At 34.5% G+C, this 12,708-nt stretch overlaps 1 protein-coding gene across 1 annotated transcript in view; it reads right to left on the minus strand.

Moving 5' to 3' along the window:
- Positions 1–12,708, minus strand: part of dapk1 (death-associated protein kinase 1) — a 111,870-nt gene that overhangs the window by 30,319 nt on the left and 68,843 nt on the right. Inside the window, exons 5-11 of the mRNA XM_051690862.1 lie at positions 11,528–11,657; positions 9,437–9,485; positions 9,324–9,350; positions 6,512–6,664; positions 5,510–5,555; positions 5,308–5,397; positions 4,759–4,851 (exon numbers count right to left, since the gene is read on the minus strand). Of these exons, the coding sequence (XP_051546822.1) occupies positions 4,759–4,851; positions 5,308–5,397; positions 5,510–5,555; positions 6,512–6,664; positions 9,324–9,350; positions 9,437–9,485; positions 11,528–11,657 (588 nt within the window). The remainder of the gene's footprint in view (positions 1–4,758; positions 4,852–5,307; positions 5,398–5,509; positions 5,556–6,511; positions 6,665–9,323; positions 9,351–9,436; positions 9,486–11,527; positions 11,658–12,708) is intronic.

Here is a 12,708-nt window from a genome sequence, read left to right on the forward strand (position 1 = left end):
TTATCAACAAATACACAGCGTGAAGTCGTAATCCTATTGAATAATTCAGACAAGGGGCGGAGCACAGACAGCGCCTTCACTTTACCGCTCACCGCGGGTTAGTCTGTCATGTGACCCAATCACCTCCAAACAGCATCTGACAGATCTGACACACTGGTCTGAACACTCAAAAACATGGCTAGAGGGGAACATGACTGGCTTTGAGGGATGGAAATAGGAAGAGAAGATCTATGTGTGCAGCCATGCAGGATGAGCTGTATTCCTTTACTTAGTGAAGGAGTATTTAAAAAAAAAAGAAAGAAAAAAAGGAGAGATGGACAAGTGTATCCAAATATATTCAATACACGCTCTAACACACATTAGCCAAAGGCTTCTGAAGAAAACGATGTTAGGCAGTAACTCATAGATTGCGATACTCCTTTATGATTTTATGTGATCTTTAGATTTCTGTGCTTGTTTGTAAATTTAAATGATGAGTCAAAGACAAAATATTTATCTTTCCATCTCTCTCCTTACCAGTTATATTTCTATTCCTCAGAAATAACATATTGGGGTGGTAACTTGGTATAGTGATAGAATTTAATAGTAATATCATGGTACTCTGATGTATACCATGGTACTGAATGATTACTTTATTCATAGAAAGCAGATACTTGTCTCTTAAAAGCAACCTTTTATGGTTTTATACACTCACAGAGCACTTTATTAGGCACATCTGTACACCTACTTATTCATGTGATCATCTAATCAGCCAATCGTGTGGCAGCAGTGAAATACATAAAATCATGGCGATACGGGTCAGGAGCTTCAGTTAATGTTCACATTAACCATCAAAATGGGGAAAAAATGTGATCTCAGTGATTTCAACCATGGCATGATTGTTGGTGCCAGACGGGCTGGTTTGAGTATTTCTGTAACTGCTGATCTCCTGGGATTTTCACACACAACAGTCTCTAGAGTTCACTCAGAACGGTGCCAAAAAAATAAAAAATAAAAACATCCAGTGAGCGGCAGTTCTGTGGACGGAAACACCTTGTTGATGAGAGAGGTCAACGGAGAATGGCCAGACTGGTTTGATCTGACAGAAAGGCTACAGAAACTCAGATAACCACTCTGTACAATTGTAGTGAGCAGAATAGCATCTCAGAATGGACAACATGTCGAATCTTGAGGCGGATGGGCTACAACAGCAGAAGACCACGATGGGCACTTTATTAGGACCATAGTGTTCCTAAAAAGTGTTCAGTGAGTGCATATTTTAAGGTTGTAATACAAAAGTAATACATATAATATTAATAATAGATATTGGGGGTTAAAAATTGAATGGCAATATAACAGATTTATTACAAATGATGGTAACACTTTACAATAAGGTTTCATTCATTAATATTAGTTAATGCATTTGGTATCATGAACAAACAATTAACAATATATTTTCTACAGCATTTATTAATCTTAGTTAATGTTAGTTAATAAAAATACAACTGTTCAATGTTAGTTCATGTTAGTTCTTTGTGCATTAACTAATGTTAACTAATACAACTTTTTATTAAAAAAAATTATCAGTATACAGTATGTTTTAATTAACATTAACTAAGATTAATAAATGCTTAGTAAGTATTGTTCATTGTTAGTTAATGTTAACTAATGTTGTTAACTAATGTTAACAAATTGAACCTTACTGTAAAGTGTTACCCAAATTATACAGAAGAGAGAGCGAGAAAGTCAGCTGTAAACTTTAGATAATTTATACAGACTTTTAGCTCTTCAGGCTTAGCACACATCACAAAGCAATAAATGGATGGTATAAAGAAAGATCATGCAAAACACCACATGACTGTATGAGCATGTCAATGAATGTGTGATGGTATTAGTTTGGATAAGTCATCTGACTTCATGGCAAGTTACTATATTAACATTCACAGCAAACAGCAGTCGTGCATCTTACTGTGTTAAACCAAAGAAAAATTAAAAACAAATGTAATGTCCTAACCAGCCACAATAGTGAGAAGCAAAAACATCAAGCATGACATTTTGCCAATCAATTGGCTTCTATATCTGCGGTGTTGTGCTGGGTAGCCACTCCCAATGAGAAACCTCATTGCTCCCAAATCCCACTCCTCATAACTGTACATTAAACATCAAATATATTCTGATTGGCTGCAATCGTGTCATGTTGCACAGCAGTTTTGCAGTCAGTGTGGACCAGAGTGAGCAGAGTGGAGTGGGAGTGGAAGCGGAGCGAGGAGTGGAGCAGCATTATTTTGCCTGGAGCGAGGAGCGTGTCATTGCTTTCTCTCGCTCCAAGAGCACTCCACTAATGCTCCATCATGAGCACAACACCTGTTAACGGCCCTTAATGCAGTAATTCACCACGTGTTAAGCAGCGTTAAACACTATTGGCATGAAGGAAAGATGGAATTTCTGATATAACCAGAAAGAATGTGGCTTTCTGTGTTCACACTCCCTATTATTGAGTTAAGCTTGCGGTAAAGCCTGACTTAACCATATGCTTGTGTCTCATCTCTTTATTCATCAACTGGCATATATTGAAAATTAATGACAGGACAGCGAAGGACAACATGAGTGGGGAGGTGATTGCCACAATCAAAGGTTTGTTGTGAAATCCTAAAAGACGTGTTCAGAAAACACGATGATAATCCGTTCACATGTGGAGAGAAAATCTAAAGGTCAGTAACACATATATAGGCCTATATCTCTCTCTCTCCTACTAAATATTTTGAATAATCATATCATCATTCTAATCGAATGCATCGCAATCTTAACTGTAGGCTATTATGTCCCGCATTAAATAGAGTTGAACTTTTAACGACCTAAAACACCAACTGAACTAATCAATATGTTAATATTGCATAGTTTGACTTTGATCAATTGCCATCTACATTTATTGTAGTGCCGTAGGCTAATTTATGCATTATACATTTGCAGATGAAGAAGCTCAGCAAACGCGAACAGAGAGAGGTAAATTTAAAATCTTTAAAAAATTAAAAAGCTAGTATTTCTAAAAATGAACACCGCATTAGACATATAGTTTTGATAGTCTTATCTAGTTTTGATTAAAAAAAGTGTAGAACATTCTGAGAATGTAATTTTTTCATTCACAGAATTATAAGGCAAGGTTAATTAAAAGAAGTGCAATAATAGAAAATAATAGGCAATAATACATAGACTTAATGATGTTTTTTTATTCTTATTATTTATTTATTTATTATTTAGTTTAATGTTTTGTATTTGTTCTGATAAAAAATGTTCGTTTGGTAATTTATCTTTTTAATTTAAAATTTTTTTTCTCCGTCTAGTAATTTACTTAATTGATCAAACCCAGAGAATGTTGCCGACACATTTCAAAAGTAAGCTATACATTGTTTTGTTTTTTTCATTTTGGGCTAATGTTAGTGTTCCAATAAAGCACTCTGTAGCTTTTCTTCCAGTATTGTGTATTTATTTTTCATTTAATACATCTTCTGCATGGAAGGTTGTGAAATTTAAAAGCACACTGAAATAACTTCACAGTGGAGAGGTAGTTAGGCGCTAATTTTGCCATGGCGCAAACACGGAGCAGGTTTTCTCTAATCCAGGAGCACGGAACGAGCGAGGAGCAGGAAATACTGTAACACTAAAACATCTGAAATTTTACAACAGTCTCACCTAAATCTCTCAGGGGGCTACTTTTCTCAATTCTTACCTATAGTTTTACTATTACACTTTATGGCCCTTCTTATCAGTCACTTGTTTCTCAGCAAGACGTGATGCAATCATGTGCTTATGTTGTTGTTCTTGGCAGATACCTTTAATTAATACTTTAACAGATAGTTAAAGGGCAGTTCACCCAAAAATAACATTTCTGTCATTATTCACCCTCAATCTGTATGAATTCGCCTCTTCCACAGAATACAAAAGGAGATGTTAAGCAGTATGCTTCAGTCACCATTCACTGTCACTGCATCTTAATTTCCATACAATGAAAGTGAATAGTGACTGAAACTAAAATTCTCCCTAACATCTCCTTTTGAGTTCCATGGAAGAAAGAAAGTCATACAGGTTAGTATGTGATAACAGAATTTTCATTTTTGAGTGAACTATCACTTTTAGAATACAAGTTAATACTCACCAGTTACATAAAAAATGTCCGTTTAATGTTGAAAAAAATGCATTAAAAATGTTAACAAATGAAAGAGAACCTTGCTTATATAATATGTATATTAAGATATATTGATAATAATAATATTTTCCTCTCATGTATATTAGTAATATTATAGTATTAATATTACTATATTGTTATTATATATATTACATATTTAATAAAACTGACTGAGTCACATGGCAAAGAAAATACCTGTATAGGTCAGATTTAGCTCAACAGAGATGAGAGATGTAATAGCTGTTTAAGTGTTTCTCTTCACCCTGCAGCTGAGCAGTTCTGGTTGCACACAAAGCATTTTTTTTTTTTTTGACGGAGTGCCCCTGCTGAATAGCAGTGCAGGAAACACTGAGACATGGTATTAAGATGAAAAGGGACAGATGTGGATTCAATAAATTTTATTTATTTTTTATTATCAAATAAATTTTCTCACATTTAATTTAGTAATCCTTTTGTGTTTGGTTTCTGGTTTAACAGTTGATTTCCAGATGATTTCCCTTGACATTCCATTCAAGTTATGAAAAAACATTCAACATGTCTCTTTACAGGAATATAATATTAGCAAGTTTCCTGAATGGTGAATTGTAAGCTCTTACCAGTGTGTCATCACTGCGTGCCACACTTATGTTGCTCCTAGACAGGAAGGAGCGGGAGAGCCGGTTACACAGAGAGATGAGACGCACCGATTGCTGAGGAAGAGACATAAAACAAACTATCTTCGTGAAAGAGGCTATTTGTAACACCTTCTGTAGAGCTTACAAAAGGCATTGTTGTTTGAAGCTTCAAACACAGCAAATCTTGTCAAGTAGATGAAATAATTTTTCAAATGACATGTTAACTATTTGTTTTCACTAAATTGACCTAATTCTGCACTTGAGGGCATTGTAACCGTGTGTATGGTTCTTTATTTTTCCATGGCTGCGAGGGTTTGTTTTGTAAGCTTTTAATAGTGTGTTGTGATAGCATGACTTATTCTTGGCGTGGCACAAAATGCTGATCGTCAGAAAACACTTTTGAGTATTAGCACTGCTCATAATTCAAATAGTGAAAATTAACATAATGAAACATGATGTTTGCTGTCTAAATATTGAGTATAGTATTAAAAACAGAAAGAGCACAAATAAATAAATGAATAAATAAATCACCTTCCACTTCCTTCGGGCAGCAAACTTCTTAAATTTCTCCATGTTCACAGCAGACTCCTTACGGCTCAGTGCCTGTTGCGTGTCCTTTGGCTTAAAAATAAATAAATAAATACATAAATAAATAAAAATTAAACATCCTAATCATAAGGCAATAAATGCTGGTGAATAATGGCTTTATATATGCTGTGGTTGATTGACAAACCTTGATCCAGGGGTGTTGAAGACTGTCCAGGATTGTCATTCTTTTTCTGTGAAAAAGAAGAAATATAACATTTCATTTTTGTTATACATAATTTAGAATGGGTAATAAACAATAGCCAGGAAGTTTGATCATGTCTCGTCAGCTTGATTTTTTTTTTCAACATTTCAATCAAACAATAAGTTGCTACAAATAAGCACATTCGACAACCTTTGGAAGAATGGAAAGCGATAATGCATTCAATATACAAATCAAAGGATGCTTATCACAGGGTTTGTTGCAGGACACAGAAGGAATGGAGAGATTGTGCTCGAAGGAATGTTGCATTTCAGCATCTTTTACAATGTTCTGACTTAAACAGAATTTATGCTGTGAAAAACAAATTTTGTTGAAGTACCGAAAGGAGTAAATGACTTCCATGGAACTAGTTTTAGTTCACATTTAAAAAGAAAAAGAATTGTGAGGTCAATGCATGGTGTACATAAGAACTAGTGACACAATTTAGTAGACCAATATAGAACCAAAACAGGAATAACTATTATCCACTGCAAAGCACTTGTTCCTGTTTGTTGACACAATCTTCTTCCTTAATCAGTTAAGGGTAATTTGATTTGTGGAGAATGTTCTAGACAGACAGATTCAGTTTGACCATAACTAATCAGGAATTAATATTAATTTTTATAATAAAAACAATTCTGAAGTATTATTGGCATTCATAATCTCAGTCGGGCTGCCAATTTTTTATCTCACTTTACACTACTCATATGAGTAGTAAACACCCTCGGATATGTAGCGTGGGGGTGCTTATGAGTACGCAGCCAAAGTTCGAATCCAGCGAATCCCATTCCCACTCTTCTCCCTTTAATTTCCGGTTACCTCTGAACTGTCCTATTAATAAAAGTGGCAAAAAGTCAACAAAAAGTAAAAAAACAAACAAACAAACAAACAAACAGAAATGCCAGTGATTTCTGAAATCGCTTCACAAACTATTTCAGTGGCTCTTACTTTGGATCTTTGATCAGAAGCCTTGCAATGAAGTCTTTAGCCAGAGCACTAGTGTTGCTGAAGTATTCCTCATCGAACTCATAGTCCACAGCCGACACATTGGCAAGTGTCTCCTGCTTATTTTCACCCAGGAAAGGTGAGGCACCACTGAGCCTGAAGATATAGAGAAGAATGATGACGTATAATAACCAGGAATAACCAGGTTTCAAATCTACCAATTACTGGATGGGAATTCTTCAGTAATACCCTATTATACAGATTTGAGTGATGTGAACAATGATTTGGCATTTTATAAACTACAGCCCAGCAGTTATGGCCAAGGCCATTTAGCATTTAACGCATGAATGATAAGCAAATTTTTTGTGATAAACAACTCTCTAGTTCTCACAGATTAGGGTTCACATTTAATAGTGTAGTGCAGACCACAGTACCAGAGAATTATCTGATTCATCAAGCTCTCTTTCCACTATTATGATTCCAATTTACTGCTATTGCTAATTAAAAATCTGAAACTGATAAACCAGGAGCTACAGGGTGAGAGGGTGGCTTTCAGAAACACTGTCAGGAAATAAACTCCATTCATTATTGTAATGTTATGGCTGTTCAGAATTCACACTGCCAACTAATGGCATTCCCTGTGGGAGAGAAACATATAATTCTCAAAAAGTGTGAAAGAGAGAAAGGAAGAACAGGAATTCAAAGCAAGCGACAGGATTAGATGGGAAGATGGTGTGCGATATCTACCTGAAGCTCTATATTTATTTGCCAATAATGAAAGAGGAGTGGGAGGAACAGCCCTGAGATAGATAGCTTTTCAGTTCTCTTTAGACTGTTCTGAGGGAAATGTGATATTAAAGCATGTTGATGGATTGATGGATAGGGATGGATGGATAGAGAAGAAATAGAGAAAGAGAAGAATAGAAACCGAATAGAGAAGAACAGAGAGAAAGAACAGACAGCAAACAGAGTGAGGAAACAGGATGCATCCACACTGCAAAAACAATAACATTCTTACTCACTTATTTGTCTTGTTTTTCAGTAAAAATATCTAAACATCCTTAAAACAGGAAATGCATACTAGAGAAGCAAAATTACATACAATATTAAGTCTTGTTGTAAGATAAATCTAACAAAATTTAGTTTATGCTTTACCAATGGGGTAAGGAAAAATAAAATAGTTTTCCCTTTGAATTCAGTTTTATTTTTCTTACCCCAATGGCAAATAGATTTTTCTTGTTCTAAGCATAAACCTCAAATTGTGTTAGATTTTGTTAGATTTCTCTTAAAAAAAAAAAAAAAAAAAAAAAAACTACATTTATCATGTCTTAAGGATTTAATAATTTTACTGGAAAACAAGACAAAAAGAGTAAGATTTTATTTTATTATTATTTCTAATGTATTTTTTAATTTTTTTGCAGTGTGGTTCAAGTCTTGTTTGCAGATGTTTACTAACATTTATGCTTATTACAAGAAAAACTATTTGCCAATAGGGTATGAAAAAAAGCTTGATTCAAAGGGAAAACAAGTTTATTTTTCATACCTCATTATCAAATAGTATTTTAGTTTTAACCCACTTAATTTTGTAACATTTCTCTGAAAACACGACTTAATATCTTATGTCATTCTGCTTTGTCATGTATTTTTTTGTTTTGTTTTAAGGATATTTAGATATTTTTACCAGAAAATAAGACAAAAATACTCAATATTTGAAAATGATATTTTTGCAGAGTAGGTGGAGACAGAGGAATCAGATTCAAGACCTCTGACACTACTAGTGTGATGAAATGTGCTTTTATGGATTAAATATGATCAAGAACCCCCAAATTTGCATTACCATAATGCAAAAAATTTCACCCTCATTACTGCAATAAAATCATCCTGTATTACACTGTGCTGTCCAGACCCCCCTTTTTGTTTTGTTTTTTTATACATCAGCATAATTTAAAATCAGTGAAACAAATACTACCATGGCATACTTACAATTGTAATTTGCATATGTGCATTACAATGGAAATAATATATAATTAAATAATATGTAATTTTCACTGTGTACATTTTTTGAATTACAGTTAAATTACAAGCTTAACTGCCATAAAAGTAATGTCACAATGCAAAAAATCCTACTAAATCCTAGTTTTGTTTTCTATATGCAAAATTTCATTTCTATATTTTATTCTTTGGATTTGGGGGTGAAATCTTGACATTTCTTTACAATTTACCTATTTACTGATTATGTCAGAGACTTAAAGATTTGGTTCCCACCATAAAAAGGACGTTCCCTTCAGGTCTAATCACAAGCACCCGGCAATTTCCACTGTTTATATTGCTCTGTGATATGCTTAGTTCCCTCTCACATTAACACACAGACAGTTTTAAGAGGAACCTCAATGTCCCCTTAGGAAACAAAATGTCAGCTCTACAAATAGACACTGTAGATCAATGTCTGATGCAGCATCTGGCTGTGTGGAAGACTGTCTCCCTTACTGGGCATTACTGAAAACAGTCAATTAATTTGAGACTAATAGCACATCAAGAGTTTGTTCTACGCCACTGGTTAATACAGGTCTGTAAATGAATGTAACAAAAACACTTAGCAAACAAACTAAATTGCTTCATATTCAGCCAGATTTGTCCACTATGCCTTCATTTTACATCAGAATGTGATTGCAGCCATGCTTTGAGAAAAATAATGCAATTACAAAAATGGATACTATTGGGATGCAGCCTAAGTGAAAATCCATAAATGCAGTCAGATTTCATTTGTAATATTTACTATATTTATAACATAACATTGACGATTATGAATACTCACAGAATATAAGTGATCACACCAATGCTCCTAGAATTAGACAGACAGAAAAAACACATTTTTAGAATAAGTGAGGAAAAAATAGGTAAACATTTTTATATAAAGTTTGTTCTCACCACATGTCTGCCTCCAGGCCAAGGGGCTCATAGTTTACCACTTCAGGAGCTGCAAATCACACAAAAATAAATGAATAAATAAACAGCTGTTTACTTACAATGTATGGCCATCAAAATACCAACATTTCAGTCGCTGATACCAATACCAGTGAAATATCATGATTTACGGTACAAATTACGATACCACAGCAAAAATTAATAAGCTATTGATCATAATTATTTAAGTAGTTAAATATTAACAGAAATATTAACAAATTAATTGAAAATAAAAATGTTCATGCAGTTTTGAAATATTTATATAATTTCATTGCTTCATGTTTTCCCAAGTAACTTTTAAAATAGTCAGTAATAAAGAACTTAGAAATAAATTGATTTTTGAAATAGTTTTATTAATATTAATGATATAATTGATAGCAACAAGTCTATTAGGCTGCACTTATATTACAACGCATTAAATCCGATATATTGACATAAATTTGGACAAAATTCGATATTTTGACAAAAAAATTCTGATACATTTTTTTTGGGCCTAACTGTTTGTGTTCACTTAAGACATAACTGACTGTGCTTACATTAATACCTCGCCAAGAGCATGCATGCAGCATGCATCTGCATTACCGTGAGCACCTCACATACACAAATATGCATGTGAACATTCAAAAGCAGCCGATTGTTATTCTAACAGTGCGCAAGTCAGTACTCGATACTAGCAATACTTTAAAAAGACTGCTATTGTTAAATTTTACATATATCTACTGTGTATACACTATATATACAGTTTATATATATAGTTCTAACAGTGCACAAGTCAGTACTTGATACTAGCAATACTTTAAAAGACTGCTATTGTTAAACTGTATGTACAGTATATATATATATATATATATATATATATATATATATATATATATATGTGTGTGTGTGTGTGTGTGTGTGTGTGTGTGTGTACTGTATATATACTGTAAGTACTGACTTGGTACCAGAGTATTAGTACTTTGTCATCCCTAGTGTAACATTAAAATTGTCTTGCAAAAGCCTCTTGGATTACTGGATGGTAGGATCTCTCTTATCATGCTTACTGAATTATTCCTTGATCAGGGCTGTGAGAAAGCAAGTTGCTCTTAGACCAAAAAACAAAAATCAATGAAGTCATGACTGTTTAATTGGCTAATCGGTCAACTACTATTCAGGGACTGTGTTGGATTCGTGTCTGTAAGACCAGGTGTCTAGCTTGACCAGACTCTCTTCCATGAAGCTGGTGTGTAATTTTGAGAATTGAAATAGACTGTATTGTGGGGAAGTTAGTACTCCAAAATGGCATTGAGCACTGTGTCTCTATTAAGTCTGCAGTATCATCACTGCCTGCAGCCATACTGGCTGCCATTCAGGTAGGACTAGATGTGATGCCAAAGACATGGAGAGCTAGGGGTGGTGTGGGTGTGTATTGTGTGTATGTCTGTGTGCTATTTGGTTTGGGTGGGGGCTTGTTGATATTAATATTGCCTGAAAACACAGAAAGAGCTGACTCATATCATTAGACTGAATAGCAGTGCGATTTAAGGAGGATTTTCAAGTCATATGGTAAGTACGATCCCAAACACTTAAACATACTGTATACTACTGCTGTAGTCAAAAGTTTGAACACTGAATTGACTGAATTTATGTTCCTCATGATCTTGAAAACAATGTGATTCAAATGCATATGCTTAAATTCTTGAAATTACTTTTGAAGACCAAGTATGAATTTCTTTATTAAATTACAACTTTAAAAAAATTGGACCTCACAGTGATGGAAAAGCAGTCAACAAGAGCCCAGCATACATTGGAACTCCTTCAATACTGCTTAAAGCATCCCAGGTGGCACCTTACATACTTGACAGTTTATCTAACACAAACTATCCAGCTATTGGTTGGGTTCTTTGGGTAACAAAGGAATGATCCATGGTATTTTTTTTTTTTACAGTAATGTCAGGCTTTTAGTTCATATTACACATGAAAGGAATAAAGGGAAGATTGGACAGGTCATGAGAACAATCAGAGCCAGTGAAATTGCAGCAGATCTCTATAGAATGACCACTGGATTATACTGACCTACAAACTCTGGGGTACCAAAGATGTTTTTGAAATCATTGCCAAAATCGATCTTGTGGGCCAGGCCAAAGTCAATGAGCTTAATGCGTGGGTGAGGCACACTCCGGTTCAACAGCATGATGTTCTCCGGCTGAGAGAGAGAGAAAGAGTGTGAGAGAGAGAGAGAGAAAGAGTGTGAGAAAGAGTGTGTGTGTGTGTGTGTGTGTGTGGAGAGAGAGAGAGAGAGAGAGAGAGAGAGAGAGAGAGATTTATTACTCAGACTTTTAGCAAGTGACTATATTTTGTACATAGCATATTTAGTATGTAAATTCATCACCATTATTTTTGTATACCTTGTCCCTTTTCTTCTTATGTCTCATATTTCTTTATTAACTTCACCTTATTTATTTTGTGTTTTGTTTATTTCAGTGATATACACACTATATACACTTTAGTAGATGCTGAAAATTTTGCCAATAAAGGCATGACTCTGACCCTGACCCTCTGACACTGAAATGGTAATAGAGCATCAGTGAAAGAGAGGAAGAAAGAGAGGCAAAAAAAGAGAAAATTAGTGGAGTCTATTAGGTACAGTACAAAAACACAGCAGGACAGTAGACAAAAAGAGAATGCAAGGGAGGGAGAGAAAGCTGGATACTGGCCATAACACATGGAAATCACATGCAAAGCTACGGAAACGTTCACTAGAAAGCACAGTCTTACTCACTCAGCCTGGCAGTAACAGATCCCTGCCTGGACATTCCATAGAAACAATACCTCCTTCACTATGTGCTTTCTTTATTACTGGCCTAATCTCTTAAAAGTTCCAATGACTTCAAAATATTTAACAGATATGTTAAGGAGAGCAGTGTGGATGACTGGTCTGAAAGCAGTGGATCTAATTACATAAACATTGTTAATGTAGTAACATGAGAGATAAGACATAACGTACATGCTAATAATGTGTGACTCAATCACTGCTCGACTATTTAATTGTATTCTTTAGGTCACATTTTGTTGGTTAATGGAAGTTGTAATGTTTGACTTCATGTTAGTTTTTCAAAGTTACATGAGCAAGTGATTTTAATGGGAGGTAAAAACGCAATCTACATTTGTCTACAGAATATTCACAAAATTGATCTAGAGAAAAAGTTTACATTTATAACCCATCCCACTTTAGGAAGCCCCGTAATTATGTACAG

The sequence above is a fragment of the Myxocyprinus asiaticus genome, chromosome 4 (assembly GCF_019703515.2).
Source record: "Myxocyprinus asiaticus isolate MX2 ecotype Aquarium Trade chromosome 4, UBuf_Myxa_2, whole genome shotgun sequence".
NCBI classification, from domain to species: domain Eukaryota; kingdom Metazoa; phylum Chordata; class Actinopteri; order Cypriniformes; family Catostomidae; genus Myxocyprinus; species Myxocyprinus asiaticus.